At 41.4% G+C, this 22,684-nt stretch overlaps 1 protein-coding gene across 3 annotated transcripts in view; it reads left to right on the top strand.

The window, feature by feature from the left end:
- Positions 1-7,297: 7,297 nt before the first annotated feature.
- LOC124797894 (basigin) overlaps positions 7,298-22,684 on the top strand; it is a 77,332-nt gene continuing 61,945 nt past the window's right edge. Inside the window, exon 1 of one of the 3 annotated variants that reach the window (XM_047261008.1) lies at positions 7,298-7,507. In XM_047261008.1, coding sequence (XP_047116964.1) covers positions 7,408-7,507 — 100 coding nt within the window. In that variant the 5' untranslated portion in view covers positions 7,298-7,407. Of the gene's footprint in view, positions 7,508-8,951; positions 9,049-9,778; positions 10,115-22,684 lie in introns of those variants that run through there. The other 2 variants (XM_047261007.1, XM_047261009.1) reach the window with 2 other exon arrangements.

Below are 22,684 nucleotides of genomic sequence, written 5' to 3'. Positions count from 1 at the left end.
ATGCACAGCCGCGTACTGCAAATGTTCTTATTGAAGATCTTGTAAAAATCAATGTGAAAATCACCCTCACCCTCCCAATAGTCCGGATTGTGGCCTGTGTGACTTTTCTCTATTCCCTAATCTGAATAAACACCTCTGTGGGAGGCATTTTCATTCATCAGAAGCAGTAGTCAAAGCTGCAAAGGAAATTCTGAAGGACTTTTAAAAAAATGGTTTCCTGGACGTCTTTGCAAACAGGTAGAAACTCTGGGACAACAAGTGCATTGCATCAAAAATATACTATTTTTGGAAGGATCATCTAAATTATGAGTCTCAGTATGGTGATTTTTTATTTTATTTTTTTTAAATAAATAATTATCATTCAACATCATACAGTCATAGTATAGTCACAAAACCATGCCACAAATTACAATAGCTACAATGCAAATTCTGAGCCATATTTTCCTTGTAGAAATCAGAAGCACCAATATGCCTGGAAGCTTTAGTGAAGCTATAGAAGTATCAGTATTAATTAATAGTAATTGAAGTTTGATACCTTTACCTTTTTGTTGTACAATCTTAGAACATACTCTGAGCTCAAACTTAATGAGGTATCTCTAACACAATGACCATCTGCATGCCAACCTGCATGGTTTCTGAAAACAATGGTCATATGAAACTCATCTCTGAATTTTCACACATCCTTAAGTTGTTTTTAATTAAGGCAGTCAAAAAGATGCAATATTTCTCAATTTACAAAAACATTTCACTTACAAGGGAACCTCCCCATCACACCCCGCCTCAGATTTAGTTATAATTTGGCACAGTGGATAGGCCTTGAAAAACTGTACACAGATCAATAGAGAAAACAAGAAGAAGTTGTGTGGAACTATGAAAAAAATAAGCAAAATATACAAACTGAATAGTTCATGGGCAACATCAAGGATGATCTCGGCACAGGAGTGCCGTGGTTAGCGTGAGCAGCTGCGAAGCAAGAGGTCCTTGGTTCAAGTCTTCCCTCCAGTGAAAAGTTTAAATTTTTATTTTCAGAAAACTATCAGAGTTCAGGCACTCACACATAATCAATTCCGCTCTCCAAAATTCCAGGACATGTTCAGATTTGCTTGGATTTGCTTCAGACTTGACGGTCTACACACGGAAAAATTTGAAAACGTTAAAAATATATGTTTTGACAGAGCACAGAGAAAACTGTGCGACTGTGAAACTATTGCATTCATTTGTTGCAGTTTATGTGACACACTCTTATGTTTTCATCACTTTTTTGGGAGTGATTATCACATCCACAAGAAAACCTAAATCGGGCAAGGTAGAAGAATCTTTTTACCCATTCGCCAAGTGTGCAAGTTAGGTGGGTCGACAACATATTGCTGTCATGTGACGCACATGCCGTCACGTGTCGTATAGAATACATCAGACGTGTTTTCTTGGATCAAATGTTTTCGGTTCCCATTGGAGAGGCACGTCCTTTCGTCTACTAATTGCACGGTTTTGCGGTGCGGTCGCAAAACACAGACACTAAGCTTATTACAGGGAAACACAGACACTAAACTTATTACAGGGAACAGAGACATCAATGAACGAACGGACAGATCATAACTTTGCAAAAATAAAGTAAGTAAACTTTTCACTCGAGGGTAGACTTCAACCGAGGACCTCTCGCTCCGCAGCTGCTCACGCTAACCACGGGACCACGGCGCTCCTGTGCCCACATGATCCTTGATGTTGCATATGTTGCCATGGAGTACTCAGTTTGTATATTTTGCTTATTTTTTTCATAGTTCCATACAACTTCTTCCTGTTTTCTCGACTGATCTGTGTTCAGTTTTTCAAGGCCTATCCACTGTGCCAAATTACAACTAAATCTGAGGGGGGTGCGATGGGGAGGTTCCCTTGTTAGTAGCACATCTGTGCTTCTTAAACAAAAGTAGAATAATATGTGGTATCAAGCACAATTTGAGACTGGACTTTGGATTTTTTGTCGAGGAGGAAGCAGCACGTTATTGTGGATGAAGCATCGTCAACAGGTATAAAAGAGTGTGCCCCAGGGAAGTGTTTTGCCATCATTCTTGTGCATGTTGTATATTAATGACCTTGCAAACAATATTAATAGTAATCTCAGACTTTTAATAGGCAATGCAGTTATCTGTAATTAAGTACTGTCTGAACAAAGCTGCACAAACATTCAGTTAGATCATGATAAGCTTTCAAAGTGGTGCAAACATTGGCAACTTGCATTAAATGTTCAAATATGTAAAACTGTGCGTTTCACAAAATGAAAAACACACAGTACCAATATCACTCGACTACAGTAACAGTGAGTCAGATTTGGAATCTGTCAACTTCTGCATATACCTAGGTAGGGTTATGAAATGGAATTATCAAATAGGCTCAATTGTAGGTAAAGCCAACAGCATACTTCGGATAATTCAGGAATACAAAAGCTTACGATTTCACCCGTCTGCATGGCGTCACCAATATGGCGGAAATGACCATTCTCAACGTCTCCAATATGGTGCCTATGACGTCATTAACAACATTCCATAAACGACAATAAACAGAAAATACATATAACACACACACACACACACACACACACACACACACACACACCCCTCTCTCTCCAAAAATATAATCAAACTAACGGGACCAGTGCGGGAAATTGGGGGTTTTTGGGTGGGGACAAACTAAATATAAACACATACAGACACACACCATGATCACAAACCACACAAAATGACGACATAAACACACCACAAAATTCCCAAGTTCCGCTACACTTACAATATATACAGGAATCGGTCACTTCCCTTCCATTACACAGCTCAACCGCAATTGTCGATACCACAAAATAAAAACCAACTACCCCAAAAATTATACACTGCAACTATCGATACCACAAAACCAACACCCAAAACAACAAAAATTGGAATCGGACACTTCCCTTCATCTATATAGGTCAACAGCTGCTCACGATACCAAAGACACAAAGCTACAATGATACACATGGGAAATACGGAAGTGTCCGATCCCGCCCATCTGCTTTGACTCATGACGTCACAAATATGGCGGAAACGACCATAAACCACGATTCCAATATGGCATGTATAAAGTCGTTACGTACACATTATGAGGACGAAAATACATCGAAAAACAAACATACACACGTTCCACAAAAAGCCTAATGACACCAACAGGACAAGCGCGGGAAATAGGGAATTTTGGATGGGGACAAACTAAATATAAACAAATTTAGACACCCACCCCCATACGAAACCATGCAAAACGACGAAAAAAACCGACATCACAACGCTCCCCAAACACCACACAATATCATCTGGAATCTGACACTTTCCTTGACCTACATAGCTCAAAAACATCTCCCAATACCAAAACCAACATTCACAGCCACACATTGGGATTGAACACTTCCCTGGACCTGTTATCCTCACAACATCTCCACATACAGCCGTCCCTGGTCCGAGACGCCGGAACTTTAAGTAAGCCTCATTTCTTCACAGCATACTTAACATTTCACGACTTCATCCAAAAATCCGAATAGTTTGAAGAAATTTTATTAGAGACAACGCATTGTTCCCCATCATAGGTGACAACCGAAAACTGTTGACCCTGTCAGTCATATCCATACCTACCAAAGACATAAAAAAGCAATTTATCAAAATTCACACACGAAGCCACACTCGTAAACTAAACTAAAAACATCACCTAACACACCACCAGAGAGCATCACCGATCGCATCAAAACGACACCTACAAACACGCCACTCTCACAAACGCCACAACAGCCTTACGTCACGGATCAAAGCCGACGGGTGGGATCGGAAGCTTCGGTCAACCCTACACATGGGTATCTGACAGTTCCCTTGACCATAGGTCATCAGCAACTCATGATACCAGAACACAGAGATATGACACATTGGAATCATACACTTCCCTTGACCTATAAAGGTAAACAGCAACTCAAGATACCAAAACACACACACAGCTACGACAACGCATTGGTATTTAACACTTCCCTTGATCTATATAGGCCAACAACAGCTCACGATACCAAAACACACACAGCTACGACAACAAATTGCAATTGGTTACTTCTCATGACCTACGCAGCTCAAATACAACTGATGATACCAAAAAAATTGAAATCAAGTACTTCCCTCTAAGATACATAAATCAACCATAAGTGCCAATACTAAAACATCAACCACATGCAGTAAATAACACCGACCGAATAACACACAAAATCTGCACTGGATATCATAACACACGAACAATAGACCAAAAAAATGACTAATTACCATAAAAAAGCTCCGGCGCTACACACTAACTCCCAAATCGCATATACACCGCATTTCATTATCTCCGTCACAAGCCCAAAAAAGTTGCAGCAACTGAATGACAGACAACATGTCGTTCCCCATTTCAGCCTGCAGATGCGCACTATTAAACTTAGAAGTCACAAATTGAATTAAATGACTTACCGTAGAGAAACAGCAAACCAATAACATCAAACGACACCTAAAAACATGCCACCCTCACAAACTAAACTCCGCGATGTTGTGACGTCAAACAACAACAGCCTTACATCACAGGTTAAAGCCAACGGGTGGAATCGGACACTTCCGTTATCCTGAGAATTCAAACGGAACAATTACCAAACACAAATAATGGGGGACACTGAGTGTATACACAAATTTGTCTGATCTGTTCGGAAGTGCCAACAGAGACGCTGAAGAAACTGAACTGTTATACACTTTTAGATAGACGCAAACAACCCTAAGAAAGGGGATCAGACAGACAAGATTACACTAATTACAGAATGCTGAGGCATTTAAACAGTTATTCTTCCCATGCTCCATATTTGAATGTAAACGGATGAAGCCCTACTAACTCGTACAATGGGAAGTACCTTCTGCTTGCACTTCATAGCGGTTTGTCGAGGGTGAATGTAGTTGCATGAAATTTTGATCAGTCCACTGTTTTTCTCAAACTACTGGTATATATTCAGATTGTTTTTCAACATGCTATTTTAATGTCAGTGTATCTGAATGTGAGATCAAAAGCATATTAACAATTCTCAAACCATGGAGACTTTTTTAAAAAAATTTTATACAAACAAACCGGTGCACGAGGTAGTAAAATGATTGGATAATCGTAACTTACAGCAATCTTCCATACCCAAGCAAATGAGTTTGAATTAAGAATTTCTTATAGCACTAAACGTAGTCCCAGTCCATTTCACTCCCATGCTTGAGGTAAAGTCTGTGAATAAAGTTATTCAAATAATATTACATGTTTCCTTTAAAATTGCATTTATAAACAAACTTAAAAAGAAAATATTAGAACAGAGTCAGAATACAAAGCCATTCACATCTGTTTACTTACAGGGCAGCTGCCTTAGCAACAACTAATAAGCGGAATGAGATTTCCACTCTGCAGAGGAGTATGCGCTGATATGAAACTTCCTGACAGATTAAAACTGTGTGCCGGACCAAGACTCGAACTCAGGACCTTTGCCTTTCGCGGGCAAGTGCTCTACCAACTGAGCTACCCAAGCATGACTCATCCTCACAGCTTCAATTATGCCAGTACCTAGTCTCCTACCTTCCTAACTTCACAGAAGCTCTTCTGCGAACCTTGCAGAACTAGCACTCGTGGAAGAAAGAATATTGCGACACACAGTTTTAATCTGTCATGAAGTTTCATATCAGTGCACACTCCGCTGCAGAGTGAAAATCTCATTCTGGGAACATCCCATAGGTCGTGGCTGAGCCATGTCTCTGCAATATCCTTTCTTCCAGGAGTGCTAGTTCTGCAATTGCAAAAGAACTTCTGTGAAGTTTGGAAGGTAGGAGACGAGGTACTGACAGAAATAAAGCTGTGAGGACGGATCATGAGTCGAGCTTGGGTAGCTCAGTTGGTAGAGCACTTGCCCGTGAAAGGCAAAGGTCCCGAGTCCGAGTCTCGATCCAGCACACAGTTTTAATCTGTCAGAAAGTTTCAACTAATAAACGCACGTGTTTGGTCGCTCTTTCTGTCCTGTACACAGTTATCATGTCACTCTTCTACCTGAATGACAACTGTGGCCTGTAACTATATGCTTTGTTGCTCTATTGATATGTTTCTTTTAGAGAATATGCGAAACTCCACAGGAAAACAGTAAGACTATTATGAGCCTGCAAAGAGAACTCAATATTACATGTTAGTGGGGTACGTATGAATGTTATCTGTATGGAACTGTTCTGCTGCTGCTGCAAACTGACAATATTCCCCCTTTCCACACTAAGTTGTCAATCACTTTGCTTTGTGCAGTAGAAATCTATTGTAACAATGTTATACTATCACTTGCAGAAATATAAGCCTCGTGTATTTCATTCTTATCCTTGGATTCATTCACTGTAGGTCTTGTTATCAGGAAGCATAAATTTTAGCACTTTTAATTTGCTAAGCAAAACGGCCATAGTTCTGAATATCAGAAATTAAGGGGTGAATCATTTATTTATTTGGTACTTGTGGCAAAACCATTTCAATGTGTCTCCATAGCCTACATGAGACTAACAATTATTAATTTATTTGCATGTACTGCAACAAATACTTTTTAAGATAGACTTTATACATGTTACCACACCATCTACTTGCCATATTTTATAGCAAAAGTTAAAAAAAAGTGTAACACTGCCCATAGAGCGATGATAATAATAAGCCTGTAGATCGTTAACGACGCTACTGTTAAAAAGCTGTCCCAATACTTACACTCATATCCCTTCCTGTATATTTCCATGATTCAGTTTTAATGTAACTACACATCTCATAACGTTCGACGTACATAACTTGAGTATATCTCGAGCCTCGCTGCTTCACCACGAAAATCTAAATGCTCACTTAAATTTCTGTTGGTCAACAATCTCAAACTCTGGAGTACAATACATTGACCTTGTGTAGACATCCGCTGGAGCTACCTACATCACAATTCTAAAGAAGTGAACCATTCCACATATTCGTTTTGCGTTCACCGAATACAACGACTGTACAATGCAAAAAAAAAAAAAATTATGTATCCGTTCACATGTCCACAGTTCCATTTGTGTATCCGTTAACAGATAAACTCATCTTTCACAACATCTAACAACTCAAGAACTTTACTAATAACTATAACCCTTCCAAACAATAAACTACTGAGGCCGTGTGGCGTCTTTGATACTGTATGCGATATCTTTGACAGTATTGCTGTGTTATAAAATCTCTGGTTTTGGTCTATTTTTGCCTTGTACTCTGTGCCCGATTAGATAGTTAGTGTCTCTCAACGCCATCTTGCGGTAGAGTGTAAAATTGTTGTGGGCTGGGTTTGTGAAGTGTAGTCACGTTGGAGTTAGCTATAGCAATATTATCATGATATTAACGTTAAAGTACAGGAACTGTATACTTAGGTACAGTTTCCTAAGCCTTCTGTTAATTTTTGTATCCAATATAGTGTCTACAAGAGCAGCAGGTAAGTCTTTTGATACTCTTTTAAGTGTAATGGGTTAATATTAATAAATGTGTTTTTAAATGTTTTAATTGTATGTGGTGATAGTACAGTGTTAAAAGTAGACTGTGACAGCTCTGCTGTGAGGAGCAGTCTCTACGCGTAGTCGTCCTCGATTTGAAGGTTATTTTTAAGTGTTACGTGAGTCAGTTCTCATTACCATAATATGGCAGAGAATTCCCTTCTCGTCTCTTCCTTCTATCACCCTAATGTTAAGCGCAAACTCCGTCGAGAACTTACCTTTTTAATGATAGGATCAGCCACTATGACAACTTTCTCTGCAGTGGATTGATTAGCTACCATTTGGGTGTCGGTGCCAAGAAAGTAGCCTATTCTTGACACATACAGATTTCACTGTCTGGTGTCGTTAGAATGTAGCTCCTGAAGTTTGTTAGACACAGTGGGAGTTATGAAAATATCAATGCTAAACTGTTACACGTAGGGTTTGTAATCTGAGGTAAACACTTATAATGGTAAAGATTTTTAAATTTGAATATACTTTTTCGTTTGTGGCATGTGTTAGTTGCCTGCTTCATTTGGATGCCTTAGTCTGATATGCAGAGATACAGGCGTCTGTCCCAATTCCCTTTTGTATGATTAATTCAGTGTTCAATTCAGTTTCTAATAGACTGACACCGAACACTAAGAGACGTTTCAGAACACACAGTATGGTCTTCTGTCGTTGAATGCGTGGTGTCAGTTCCCGAATTAAAGACCGTGAAGGAATTGTGATTAAATTTAGATGGTAATTTGATTCTCATGGTTCAGAGTAGTGCTAAGTTTCCGATTTGGTTTTCACATTAAAACTGTGCTATTTTGAATATTTTTTTGTGATAATTATTGGTCTAATGTTCGTATGAAAATCCTGATTTAAATGAAAATTTCATTGTGTATATAATACAAACAAGGCTGCAGTTTTTTCGATAACGTTTCCCTATTACTAAAACATGGGGAGCCCTTTTCACCAGAGAGATGCAACTGTTTGTGTAAGTAATCGGTTTTGGATTGCAAAATCGTAAGGCTTTGTGAATGCAGTTATGTTTGTGGTATTTTCAAGTATGAAATTGTTTGATAAATTACTGTAAACCTGCGATTTACTAAGAATCGTGCTTTCGATATAAAGTCCTGATAATGAACATTTTATATTCGTGTAACTGTTTGCAGTTACAGTTTGTTAATGTTTTATTCAGGCTACCCACCAGTTAAATATCAGGGTAATCATCACGTCTTTGAAGGCTGCCCATTCACGATAGTGTGTGAAGCTTCAGTATTTGATGCAATAAAATGGCAAAAAGATGGCTACACTATCAAATTTGACCATGTATCTACGGTCAATGGTGTGAAAGTCATCATCGATTCGGACAAGAATTACACTATGTACAAAAAAGAAGCAAATGGAAGGATTTTCTTTCACCTTAATGTAATGCATGCACGTGCATTTCACTCTGGAACTTACAGATGCAGTACTTTTCATAATAATTCTCACAACCTCACTGTTTTGAGTGGTAAGACTTTTGAATCCAAGATTTCCACTTTGCAGTGCCTTAACAAATTAATCGGACTTGCCTCAGTTTAACGTTTGTATTGAACATGTACCTTTTGAACTCTTCATTCAGCTTAAAACGAAACTAATTATTGACGGTTTTGCTAGTGCCAGTTAACTGCATGTTTGTGTCATTTTAGCAGTCAAAATAATTTCATTTATCGCTGTAACCGTCTAGGTTCCCCGGACATTTCCCAAAAAAAGTGCAATCTTGACAGTTGAAATTAAAGGTTATATCCACCCACTTACACTACGCTAGCAACATTGTGGTATAGATGCTTTGTAATGTTCTTAAGTAGTGCTTATCCACTTCTACAGTGGGTTGTCGCTTAGCAGAGGCGTTGCGGCAGTAGAGAACACAACAAATGTGTCAAAAGTGCGGTTTGTGGTAGGAAACTTAAGCTAGTGGATTAATAATGCAGCTCGAGTGAAAGGTTCTGTTACGTGTTACCTACGCAGTGCGCGTTCAGCTTAAGAATACAGTATTCTCGTGTCTGTTACCGGGATATTGTTTTTGTGGCACGCAACGAAAAGATTAAATTGATCGTACTGCGCCGGCGCGAAGAGTCAGCTGGATGCTACCGGTTTTTACCAATTTTAACAGGAACTTGGCTTGAGTTGACGGAATCTAAACTTAAGGGCATTTGCATGTACGTCACAAACTGTGCATGGACTGAACTGTCATTTCCTAACATTATAATGGATGCCCATGTTAAGTCAACTACGATTAACAGTACTCGTAAAATGTAGCCTTCAGCTGAATTTCGAACAGTGACTCTCCACGGTTAGTGGATTTCGCCGAACTCTGCTACGTAAAATGGAATTAGATTATCAACAGATCTCTCAACCATCCTTGCTGTGAAGGTGATTTGTGACATTCATTAGGATCATTCAGATCATTTATGGTGAAAATTGTCGGAAAATGGGTACATAGTTGTATTGTGCAAGTGTCGAAGTATTTTTTCCCTCAAGTCAGTACTGTTTGGTGACAGCTTTTATATCTCCTTGCTTACGTGGATCTGATCACGGTAAGAACTTTTATCACAAATGTATTAACTACGGAGTGACCCAGTTTGTCAAACTCAACATAACGCCAGCACGTGTCAGTGTATTTGTTACTACAGTTTCACCGATGAACAACAATCCAACTACCATAGTAAAAATACTTGCAAAATGCTTGATTGCATCATCTGAGTTTAAAATAATTTAATGTGGATAATCACACTCTGGTGACATCTCAGCAGGTTGAAGCAAACATCTAATTCTCCTCGCAAGTGACTGAAAGTATGCATATCCCCCAAACCTTAACACTGAAATTTATTGCCTGTCAAAGCAGTTATGCGTTCCTACAAGCTCTACCAACATAGAAGCAAAATACGATGTTAATCAGTGTAAGAAATGTGATTATAAATCCGTGCATTGTGAAATAGTCTGTGGACTAATAAAAATCGTTTAGGGTAACTTGTGATTTTTACCAAAATGAAAAATAAAATGCTGAATGTTTGTGGAGTAATGTTTTATTCGCCAGTCGTGGACCGCAGTTCTTGTACAGCTGCCTAGTTAAGTAGGAACACGGAGAAATATTCCTATAGAGCATTCCCTTTTTGGAAAGAGTTTGGGGAATCTAGATAGTAAGACTTAAAGAAATTTTGCGCTCGTTGATAATTTGTGACCGATTTTGAGTGACGAGAGAATCGAAACAAATAGCAAGTTAGCGAGTGCATGCGTATTTCTGAAATCTTAGCTATTTGAAAGAATTGGTAAACTACTGTATAGTATTTTTTTGTATTAAAGCTCGACAAATGTTTTCTTGGGTGTTTGATAACTTCATATTGGTTTTCATGTCATTTCTACTTGGATTACATTCTTGTGAGTGGCCTTAAACAGAAGTTGGTTAAGAGGCTAAACTCACGAGCATTAGATTAACGTTTTGCCGTTGGTTTTCTTATAAATTACCAGTATTCATTCCCTTATGGTTAAGAGGATGCCGTCCACCCACGTTTGGGAGCACGACTATGTAGCAATTTTCTACTGATTACATTACCGTTATTTATTCCATAATGACAAATTAGTTTCATATTGCACGTCAGTATAACTTAGGAGAAGTCGTCAACGGTATGACTCACGTTTTGAAACTATCTGTATGGTGAGGTAGGTTAAGATCCAATATATCGTACACTGCAGCCATTCATCCTTGTGAGCTCTCATTTACGAGTAATAGACGAAACGAAAAAAATTGGAATTTCGTGACACGTATTCAAAAAAGTTAGACTACATAGTCCTGTTGCATGGTGTATTTGGATAGCACAACAGCTTCGCATGCAGGAAGTGCAGGATTCAAAACTCGGCAGGTGCACAATTTTTAATTTTAACGAATCACGCATTTCCCCGAAGAATAAAGGCCCGATAACGGTAGATGTGGTACCGTGACTTTCCCGTCGTGCAATGGAGTTTCGACAGTTCTAGGATTTTCGGTAGCCCAAATTCTGCAGTTGTGGGCGTTGACAGACCCTCGGAGCGTGAAATGAGCTTCGTCGGTCCACAACACGTAACTCAACCAATCGTCATCTTCTGCCATCTTTTGAAACGCCCACACGGCAAATGCCCTCCGCTTCACTAAATCGCCAGGTAACAGTTCATGATGCCAGTGGATTTTGTACGGATAGCGTCGGAGGGTACGCCTCAGTGCCAACCAAACAGTAGTGTATGGAATGCCGGTGCGATGAGAGTGCACGAGCGATGACTTCCCCGTGCATAGACAAACCCGCTACAGTTTCCATTTCTTCCTGAACTGTCTCAGCAGCATTACGCCTTGGGCTCGGTCGGCCACTACGGGGTCTGTCGTCTAAACAACCCCTGGCTTCGAACTTCGAAATCATTCTTGCCACAGCTGCATTTGTCAACGGACCTTTACCTGTCCGAATCCCCTTCCCATGTCATAGGATCGTAACGCTGAACTAGCACATTCCCCATTCTGACAATACAGCTTCACTAAAAGCGCCTTATCAGGTAACGTCAACATACTGCGACTGCTGGTGCATCTGATTCTCTCTCATTACAGCTCCTTTTATACAAGATTGTCATGCGCAGTCACTGATTTGCTGTCCAGCGCCATGTGTCGGACATTTTGTGAACTTTGTTTTTTTGTTCTAATTTTCGTCAGTTTTTACCTCTGTCTACATTATTCCGTGGTTTATTAAGTTTTCAAATTTATACTGACTTTTTGATCACCCGGTATGTACTCTGTAAACCACTGTAAGGTGTATGGCAGAGGGTATGTCCAATTGTACCAGTTACAAGGGTTCCTTCCTGTTTAGTTTGTCTGGAATGTGGGAAGAATGATTGTTTGAATATGTGTGTGTGTGTGTGTGTGTGTGTGTGTGCAAATCTTATCTTCACAATCTGTATGTGAGGGATACATAGAGGATAATATATTCCTACAGTCATAATTTATAACCGGTTCTTGAAATTTTCAAGACTTTCTCATGTAGTGCATGTCTATCTTAGTCTGTTTCATTCCTTATGTATCTTTGTGAAATTTGCACAGATTTAACAAACCTGTGATGATTCGTGCTGCTCTTCTTTCTGTGTGTTAAACATCCATTTAGCCCTATCTGGTACAGGTTCTAAACATTGGAGCAGTACTCTGGAACTGGCCGCACAAGTGATTTGTAAGCAATCTACTTTGTAGACTGATTGCACTTTGCCAGTATTTTACCAAAACCAAAGTCTGTCTTCAGCTTTACCAACTACTGAACCTATGGGATCATTCCATTTCATATCCCTACAAAGTGTTACTCAAGTATTTGGCATTGGCCAATTCAATTACTCATTGATATTATAGTCATGGGGTACTGCTTTTTATTTTGTAAAGACTAAAAGTTTACACATCTCAACATTCAAAGGAAGTTACCAACCTCTGCACCACTTTGAAATCTTATCAAGATCTGACAAAAATATTTACACGGCTTCTGTCGTAGTATTTGATTATAGATAACTCCATTATCTTCGAAAAGCCTATTAACCATTCAGGAAAATGGTTGAGGACTCCTCCAGGCCAGTGCACTTTCATTGTTACTTTTCACAAGCAAAAAATAGAAAATCTTATTTTGATGGTCCTTCTCAAAAAGGTTCCTTTTGATCCAGTGCAGTTGTTCCAATGTTTCTGCGAGTTGGCAAAGATGTGCAGGAAGTTACTTTCTGAAAGGTCCTTCAGAATTTCCTCTGCTGCTTTGATTACTGCTTCTGATGAATGAAAATGCCTCTCACAAGGGTGTTCATTTAGGTTAGGGAATAGAAAATTCACACAGGCCAAAATCCAGTCTATTGGGAGGGCGAGTGATAATTTTCATTGTTTCCAAACTGTTTTTACTGAACATTTGCAGTACGTGGCTATGCATTATCATGATTCAGCATCCAGACTTCCACAGATGTGGTCAATCTGACATGGGCTTACAAAGTTTTTGGAACATCCCTGTAGTGTTATCCAGTTATTCATGTGTTGTTACATCATGGCAATAAAACATTCCACAACTATCAAAACTTCAGGTGACCATAACTTCGTGCACAAAAGCACCCACTTCTGCATCTACACTCCGCAAACTACTATGAAGTGCATGGCAGAGGGTATGTCCCATTGTACCAGTTATTGGGGTTTCTTCCTATTCCACTGGCATATGGAGCATGCGAACAATTATTGTTAGATCCTTCCATGTGTGCAGTAGTTACTTCAATCTTATTTTTGAGTCGTATGTGAGTTATATGTAGGGGCTTCTAGTGTACTCCTAAAGTAATCATTTCAAACTGTATCTTTAAAATTTATTAATAGACTTTCTCGGCATAGTTTCCATCTGTCTTCATAGTCTTCCAGTTCGCTTCCTTCAGGATCCCTTTGACACACTCCTGTGGGTTAAACAAACTTGTGACAATTCATGCTGCCCTTCTCCATACATGTTCAGTATCCCCCATTAGATCTGTCTGGTATGGGTCCCACAACTTTAAGCAGTATTCTAGAGCTGGTCACACAAGTGATTTTTACGAAGTCTCCAGCTGGATTATTGCATTCTCCCGTCCTGGGATTACTGCTTGCACAGCTACAAAATAGATGGTCCCCCTGCAGGTCTAGGGATTAGAATAGGCCTGAGCAATTCCTGCCTGTTGTAAGAGGTGGCTAAAAGGAGTCACACATTTCAGCCTTTGTGATGGTCGCCTGTCGGGTTTGACCTCCATCTTTATAAATTTCCCTGAAGAGTGAACAAACTGCGGAAGGGTGCCTTACATGGTGCATCGGGTCCATCAGGCATTGAGATCTTTAGCCCACTTTCTCGTCGTCACATTGGAGTCCCGCTAACTCTCCATCTCTGGGACAAGGACACCTTCATGGGTGCGTTTTCCTCCACCCACTATGTACTGTCGTTTTGTGTGCCAACAATGACCATGGAATTCTTTGCATCTCATAGCCAGCACGGCAGCCAGTCCGTTGTGGTGGGGCTGCCATGTACCGTGTTGCTTGTAGCCCCCTGACAACACAGGGATAACTCTGCTGATGCCTGCACCATTAACTCCTCACACATGCGATGGACTAGAAGTCCATCTCACAGGGGCATTGGGACTCCCGGCAATGGCCATCCTGCCTGGTGGCATCCTGAGGCTGAGTGGTGCCTGTGGGGAGGTCAAAGTGAGTGGCATCAGGACAGATGACATACCATGAAGTGTAATACGTCATCTCTTGCTGATGGTCTGTCGCCAGCAGTCTGTAAGTGGGCAAAGTTTCTAACTTCAGTGCTAAGAAATATGACCCCAAATTGTTCCCCTCTCTGGCCACAACATGGGAATAACACCAGGCTAAGGATGGCAGAGAAACTTATTTGCCATGGTACTTCGTATGTTCGCGAGTTGATGAGGAATCTTTCATGTCCATGAAATCTGTTTTCATGGAGCAAGGGCAGTCCCTTGGTTGTCGCTGGAAGTTACTGAAGCAATTAAGGAGCGTTGGTGAGCTTTACAGCTGTATAGGTGGCACCTTTTCCTGGAGCACGTCGTAGCCTTTAAACAGCTCTGTGCCCACATTTGCCAACTTACCAAGTGACAGAAGCAAGAGTGTTGGGAGAGCTGTCTCGACCATTGGGTGCCATATGTCACCTTCCCAATTCTGGGGAAAGATCAAACATGTCTTCAGGTACCAGACCCCAACAGGTGTTCCCGTGTTAACATAAACGGTGTGTTATCTACTGATGCAAATGCGATTGTCGAGCACTTAGCTGATCACTACACTTGAACCTCTACATCGGAGAATACCCCCTCCCCCCCAAGCACTCTCAAACGGCGGCTGGAAGGCTAACATAAATGGTGTGTTATCTACTGATGCAAATGCGATTGCTGAGCGCTTAGCTGATTACTCCGCTTGAACCTCTACATCGGAGAATACGAACATATGGCCTTCCTGCATCATCGTGCGGTGGCGACTGTTACCTGGCGCTCTTGCAACTACTGAAACGAACCTATTTCTAACAGGTAGCAGGAAAATATTGCGAACGGTGGTTTGAAAAGTGTTACATATATTAAAAGCAAGATAAACTGTGCGAGAATGTACGATGAATTTCGTAAATAACAAAGTGTTTGACTCTGATTTAAAAATCAACTCCTTGAGGACGGCCATTTAGAAGAATTTCGAACTCAGATCATCACACATTTACGCCGTTATTAAAAATTTTACTGACACATTTGTGTGATGATGTATCTTAAAGTGTATCACGGGCAGAAAAGGTAAACATATGTGGAAGCTTAGCTTCTCTTCCAGCTTATTAATCTTGGAGACCAATATTATATGTGAATGCTATGTATATTAATTTAAACCATTAACTTTTCTTATTTGTGCTTTCACACTACTTAAGTGATCTTGCTATTGGCTGACTACATCACGTGCCCTGTGTTATCAGCCGGCGAGATCACGTGACATGAGTGATAAGTAGCTTACAAAAGCGCATCGCAATCTCGATTTCAATGCTTCAGAAAGTAACATGTGGTATTTGGTGGAATTCGAATTTATACCTCGGTAATACGTAAATATGCAGCGTACATATTGCTGCACATCAAAGGTGTTTAAAAACGTGTTTTTGTTCCCCCTGAGTTTTGTTCTCTAAAGTGGCGGGGAATTCTACGTCGGTGTATAAAACCATAAACATTCAAAGGATTGATGAGTTTTACAGTGCCAAGGAATAGTATCACTTAACACGGAAAAAGTGTATTTTCGCCTGGGAGAAAGTGTATTTTTAACCGGGAAATACGGGAAAAATCTGGGATTTTGTTTCCTTGTCCACGTAGACACCCTGTATCTGTTTCTTACTTCTCTCTGTGGCTTTTGTTTCCTGTTTTGTCCATTGTAGTGTTGGTCGTTCTTCTGTCGTTCTTCTGTCATTCTTCTGGTTCTTCCTTTCTCCTGTTATTGTGCTGTATATCTCCTTTTTTTCTTTCCCTTGTGAAATTATTTTGCTGTGAACAAGGGAACGATGACCTCAATGTTTGGTTGGCAGTGTGTTGCATCGTCTGATGAATCACGATACCTTAAACATGCTGATGGGAGGTGGAGACAGGCTGGCAGCAGCTCCATTATGCTGTGGGGACATGCACATGTCATCCATGGGTCTGTCAGAGCTTGTGCAAGGCATCGTGATGGCATGACGAACATGTTTCCTGACAACAGTGGCATTTTTCAGTAAGGTAATGCACCACATCACAAGGCTAGGAGTGTATTGGAATGGTTCAAGGAACACAATGGAGAGTTAATTGATGTGCTGGCTGCCCCAATTGGCCAGATCTGAACATGATCAAAGACCTCGGATGTGATGCAACGCCGCATCAGAGCTCATCGTCCCTCCTTGTGCCTTGGTTGTGCAGACGATTTCAACTCCCTCCAGTGACCTACCAAGGCCTGTTTGCTTCCATGCCATGATGCATTGCTGCTGTTATCCATGCCAGAGGTGGACATATTGGCTATTACGTAGATGGTCACGATCTGGCTAATCAGTGTATGTTATTGACCTCATTTTAAGAATGGTGTACAATCTTGAAATCACTCATTTAGTGGCCGCCAGAAATAAATTTGAGTCAGCTTAATTTAAAACTTGGAAGGAACATGAGGAATTAATGTAAAATAGTCAGATTGATGCTTCATATTACCTCTTAGAATGCTGCTAAGTTCCACTTTCTTCCTTAGAGTTTTATCGGGTGTAATTGAGGTGCATAAGGCAATTTTTGCTGCACACTTTTTACATGGCAAACAGATATGTGATTGAGGCTGTATAGCTCTGACAGGCAAGAACAAAATCATTTGTCATTTGAAATACATGGAAGACATTAAACTGTAAAGTTGTTATAAATATGGGTCAGTTAATGTAATAGTACCTAATTCTAAAGTTTTCCAAATTGTATTATTGTCAAGGTGTTTCATATGCCTCAAAAGTAAGACAATGTTGCCATGCTGCTCAGAAGCTTACTTCTTGCATGCTTGTATCCTCTTAACAACAGATTGTTTTTCAAGCATGACTCAGAACAAGTTACAACAAACATTAAAAATCTCCCTGGAGACATTTAAGAATTCCCATATATTTTCCTGGATTTTCAGTAAATTCAATTTCCCTGAAAATTCCAGTTTAAAGATTTTCCAGGCAAGTTGCCAACCTGGAAATGGTAAATAGTGGGCAGAAATGTAGAGCTGCTAACTTGACAGTGTGTACTGAAACTGCGTGTGAAGTGCTATAAGAGGTGACAAACAAGAGACGGCAAACAGCTCATTGCACCCCATCTGAAAGATCTGTGTTGAGTAGCTGCTATAAGCTGGACCAGCTGCAGTGAGACAGACGAAGCTCTCTGCCTTTCGTGAGAGGACACAGTATTCAATTCAAAGCAAATCACTTCAGCTCTACCCAGCTGCATGGTCAGCCTCCAATGTGAAAAGGCCCATAAAGGTAACCTAAATATGCTAAGAATAAACCATAGTCTCGTCTTCTTGCCCATTGACATTGCTCATTCCAGTTCACGTTTTGTCTATATAGATATTTTACCTGTATGTCATGCAGCACACCATTAACCCTAAAAAAGTGTAAATTAAGTTTTTTGGATCTGGATTCAAAACTTATTTGTAACAAGTCATCATATATTCAGTATCTAAGATACAAGAAGTTGGACCATAACTTATGCCATCCAAAAATATTGATCTTCAGGGAAAGTGCTGTTAGGCCCACACATTTTACACGAGTTCTCTTTATAGTAGTGCATGGTATGTCAAAACTGTCTCTCTCCCGAAATGAAGTTGAGTCATTTTATCATTCTCATTTGTTAATCACTGCTGGGTCTTACAGTAGCATCCTAGCCTCCAAAGGCCACATCATTATTGACCAGAACGATTTGTTTCCTGTGATGGTAGTATGATATAGTGTGGTATACTGGACCAGCTTCAGTCTTGAAATTTTTTGTGAAAGTTTGTATTTTCTTGCAATGAAATCTTTTTACTCATTTGATCATTTTCCTCTAGTGAACTTGAGGCAACAGCGATCGGTTGTCTATTTTCCAACTAAAATACTGTTTTGTTTTGCATGGTAATGTTAGGCATACCATTTTCTTCATTTGCTTTGGACATACAAATGTGCAACTTTCAGAACTCAGATTACCCTTTTGTCCCACCTGTCCAATAACAGTCCTTTATAGTACTTTCCTGTCCACTGTTTATTGAATATCCTCAAATAAGTGAAATATTTGCAATACGGTAGTCCATCTTTAAGTAAAATGATACCCAGGGAGGAGAAGAAGTTAAATCTTCCTCTGATTGCAGACAACACTGAATTAAGCAAGCAGACCATCCTGCTGTAAACAGCAATTAGATTTCTAAAAAATAGAAATATGAGCAGTATGAGGTTGTCTGAATAGGTTTGTGATGTAGGCTTATGTCATTAGTCATTGATGAGATAATACTGTCTACAAACATTATTGTAATGTTTCTCTTATAACTAAATTCTTACATTTAATGCATTGTATGCAAATCATCTCTAATACTCAATGTTCATGTAGGACCTACATGTAAAGTGACAAGCACATGCAGTCCAGGACAGTGAAGTACAGGAAGGGCGCCTTACAAGGTGCATCATTTCAATTGTGCATTGAGATCTTTAGCCCACTTTCTCATCGTCACATTGCAGTCCTGCCCATTCTCCATCTCTTGGGTGAGGACACCTTCCTGGGTGCATTTTACACCATGCACTATGCAGGGTCGATTCCTGTGTCAACGATGACAATGAACTTCTTTGCACCTGATATCCAGCACGGTACCCAGTCCATTGTGGTGGGTCTGCCATGTACCCTGTTGGTTGTAGCCCCCTGACCACACAGGGATCACTCTGCTGAAGCCTGTGCCATGAACTCCCCATGTATGCCAAGGGGTAGATGCTCATCTCCCTGGGGTATTGGGACTCCCAGCAATGGCCATCCTGCCAGGTGGCCTTTGCTGCAGCTGTGTTGTACCTGTGGGAGGGCCCCTGGTCGGAGTGGGTGGCATCAGGATGGATGACACGTGATGAAGCTTAGTCAATCATTTCTTGCTGGTGGTGAAACACCAGCAGTCTCTAAGCGATCACGAGTTCAATTTAATGCACAGAAGTACAACCCCAAATCGTTCCCCTTCTTGGCCACACCATGGGAGGAACATCAGGCTAAGGATGGCAGCGGATTTTATTTGCCCCGGTACCTTGTATGTTACAGAACTGATGGGGAATCTTTCTTGATGATGAAGCCTGAGTTTTCTGTTGAGCATTTAGAGGACAAATTCGGGGTCATGGAGGGCTTGTCCAAAATGAGATCTGGGTCAGTCTTGATCAAAACAGCATCCTCTGCCCAGTCACGGGAGTTACTTGCTTGTGACAAGCTGGTGATGTTTCTGTAACCATCACACCCCTTAAGAGCTTAAGCATGTTTCAGGGTATCATATTTCACAGAGACCTTTTACAGTCAGAAGATGAGCTGTGTGCCAATTTAAAGCGGCGAGGTGTAAATTTCGTCCGGTGTGTCCACCAGGTCTGAAGGATAATAAAGTTGCCACCAGTGCCTTCATCTTGGCCTTTGAGGGTGATACATTGCCCAAGAAGGTCAAGGTGATGGTCCACTACTGTGATGTAAAGCCCTATATCCCTCCCTCAATGCGGTGTTTTAAATGCTGGTAGTTCAGCCATACGTCTTCCCGCTGTACTTCCAGTGTCATACGCTGAGATTGCAGATGCCCATCACATCCCAGTACTCAGTGTGCTCCGCCTCCCATCTGTGTCAACTGCGGAGAGCACCATTTGCCTTGCTCTCATGACTGCAGTATTCTCCAGAAAGAAAGGAAAATCGGGCAGCACAAGACCCTGGACAGACTGACCTACACTGAGGCTAAGAGAAAATTTGACTGCAGTATTCTCCAGAAAGAAAGGAAAATCGGGCAGCACAAGACCCTGGACAGACTGACCTACACTGAGGCTAAGAGAAAATTTGAACGCCTGCATCCTGTGCGTGTGACATTCTTATGCCGCCGCTACAACAGTTGTGGCACCATCAGCTCTGCCAACCTAGGTCACCTCTCACAGCTGGAAGACTACACCTGCCCTCTTGATGGCGGGGGGCATTTCCCTCCCTGTTGCTTCTGCACCACCTACTTCAGGAGCAACACCCCTCCAACCATCGGGGACGTCCGTCCCCACTTCTAAGCCAGAGAAGCCCAAGTCTTCTTCGGCTTCTATCGCTAGGAAGGGGTCCCTTGGGTCACTCCCTTACCAGGTTTCTTCTAGTGGGAAAGACAACTGCCAGTGGCTGAAGAGCCCAAAAGCATCTGGTCATAGGGCTTCACGCTCATCTTCAGTCCCAGAGACTGAGCTAGTGAAGTCCTCCCAGCCAGGGAAACCCAAGGAACAGCTAGAGAAATCCAAAAAGAAAACCCCCTAAGACCAAGGAAACTGCAGTGGCACCCACACCACTGCAACCTACAAGCTCTGTGGCTGAGGATGGAGTGGAGAATGTGGTGTCTGCTGAGGACCTGTATCCTGCCAGACCCTCAGACACAATGGATATAGACTGCTCAGGCAATAAATCGGTGGCAGCAGGTAACTGAGGCGTAAACTGCCTCATTTAATGTTTGTCTGAGCTATGGCAAGTGTTGAAGCTTTACACCTGCTTTCTTTATTGCATTCCAGGAAACCTGGTTCCTAGCAACGCAGACTCCTGCCCTTTGCGGCTACAAGGGATATTACAAGAACTGTAGCAACTATAGTAGTGTCAGGTGGAGTTTGTTTGTCCTGAACTCGGTATGTAGTGAACTTGTGCCCCTTCAAACTCCTCTTAAAGCTGTGGCTGTCAGGATACAGACAACACAGGAGATAACTGTCTGCAGGGAATATCTCCCTCCAGATGATGTGGTATCCCTGAACATATTGGCTGCACTGATTGATGAACTCCCTAAACCTTTCCTACTATGGGGAGATTTTAACACCATAACCCCTTGTGGGGTAGCACCATGCTTACTGGCAGTGGCAGAGATTTCGCATATTTACTGTCCCAACTTGACCTCTACCTCCTAAATACTGGGGCTGCCACACATTTGAGTGTGGCTCACGGTACTCGGCCATTGATTTACTCCCATCTATCCACTGGAGAGCACATGACTACCTGTGTGGTAGTGACCGCTCCCCAGCATCAGGCACATTGACGCCTGCCCAGATGGGCTTTGAACAAGGTGGACTGGTAACTTACACCTCTGCTGTCACTGCTGAATCTCCCCTATATGGTAACGTCAATGTTATGGTTGAGCAGGTGACTAGCAGCAGAAAACGCGATCCCATGCTCTTTAGGGTGCCCGAGGCATAAGGCAGTCACTTGGTGGTCGCCAGAAGTCGCTGAAGCAATTGAGTGTGGGCGAGCTCTACAGTGACATAAGTGGCACCCTTCCCTGGAACACCTCATAGCCTTTAAACGGCTCCGTGCCCGTGTTCGCTACCTTATTAAACAATGGAAGGAGGAGTGATGGGAGACATACTTCTCCACAGTTGGGTGCCACTCGTCACCTTCCCAAGTCTGGGCAAAGATAAAGCATCTTTTTGGGTACCAGGCCCCAACAGTTGTCCCCGGTGTTACCATAAATGGTGAATTGTATACCGATGCATATGCGATTACCGAGCACTTTGCTCGAGCCTCTGCGTAGGAGAATTACCACCCAGCCTTTTGCACACTCAAACGTCTCCTGGAAGGAAATGTCCTCTCATTCACTACACGCTGCAGTGAATCGTGTAACACCCCATTTACAGAGAGAGAGCTCCTCAGTGCTCTTGCACAATGCTCAGACACAGCTTCTGGGCCTGATTGCATCCACAACCAGATGATTAAACATCTCTCATCTGACTGCAAACGACATCTTCTCATCATCTTCAACCTGATCTGGTGTGATGGTATCTTTCCATCACAATGGCGGGATAGCACCATCATTACGGTGCTCAAACCCAGTAAAAACCCGCTTGATGTAGATAGCTTTTAGCTCATTAGCCTCACCAACATTCCTTGTAAGCTGCTGAAACGTATGGTAT

The sequence above is a fragment of the Schistocerca piceifrons genome, chromosome 5 (genome assembly GCF_021461385.2).
Source record: "Schistocerca piceifrons isolate TAMUIC-IGC-003096 chromosome 5, iqSchPice1.1, whole genome shotgun sequence".
In the NCBI taxonomy this organism is placed as follows: Eukaryota; Metazoa; Arthropoda; class Insecta; order Orthoptera; family Acrididae; genus Schistocerca; species Schistocerca piceifrons.
This window is presented reverse-complemented; position numbering and strand designations above follow the sequence as displayed.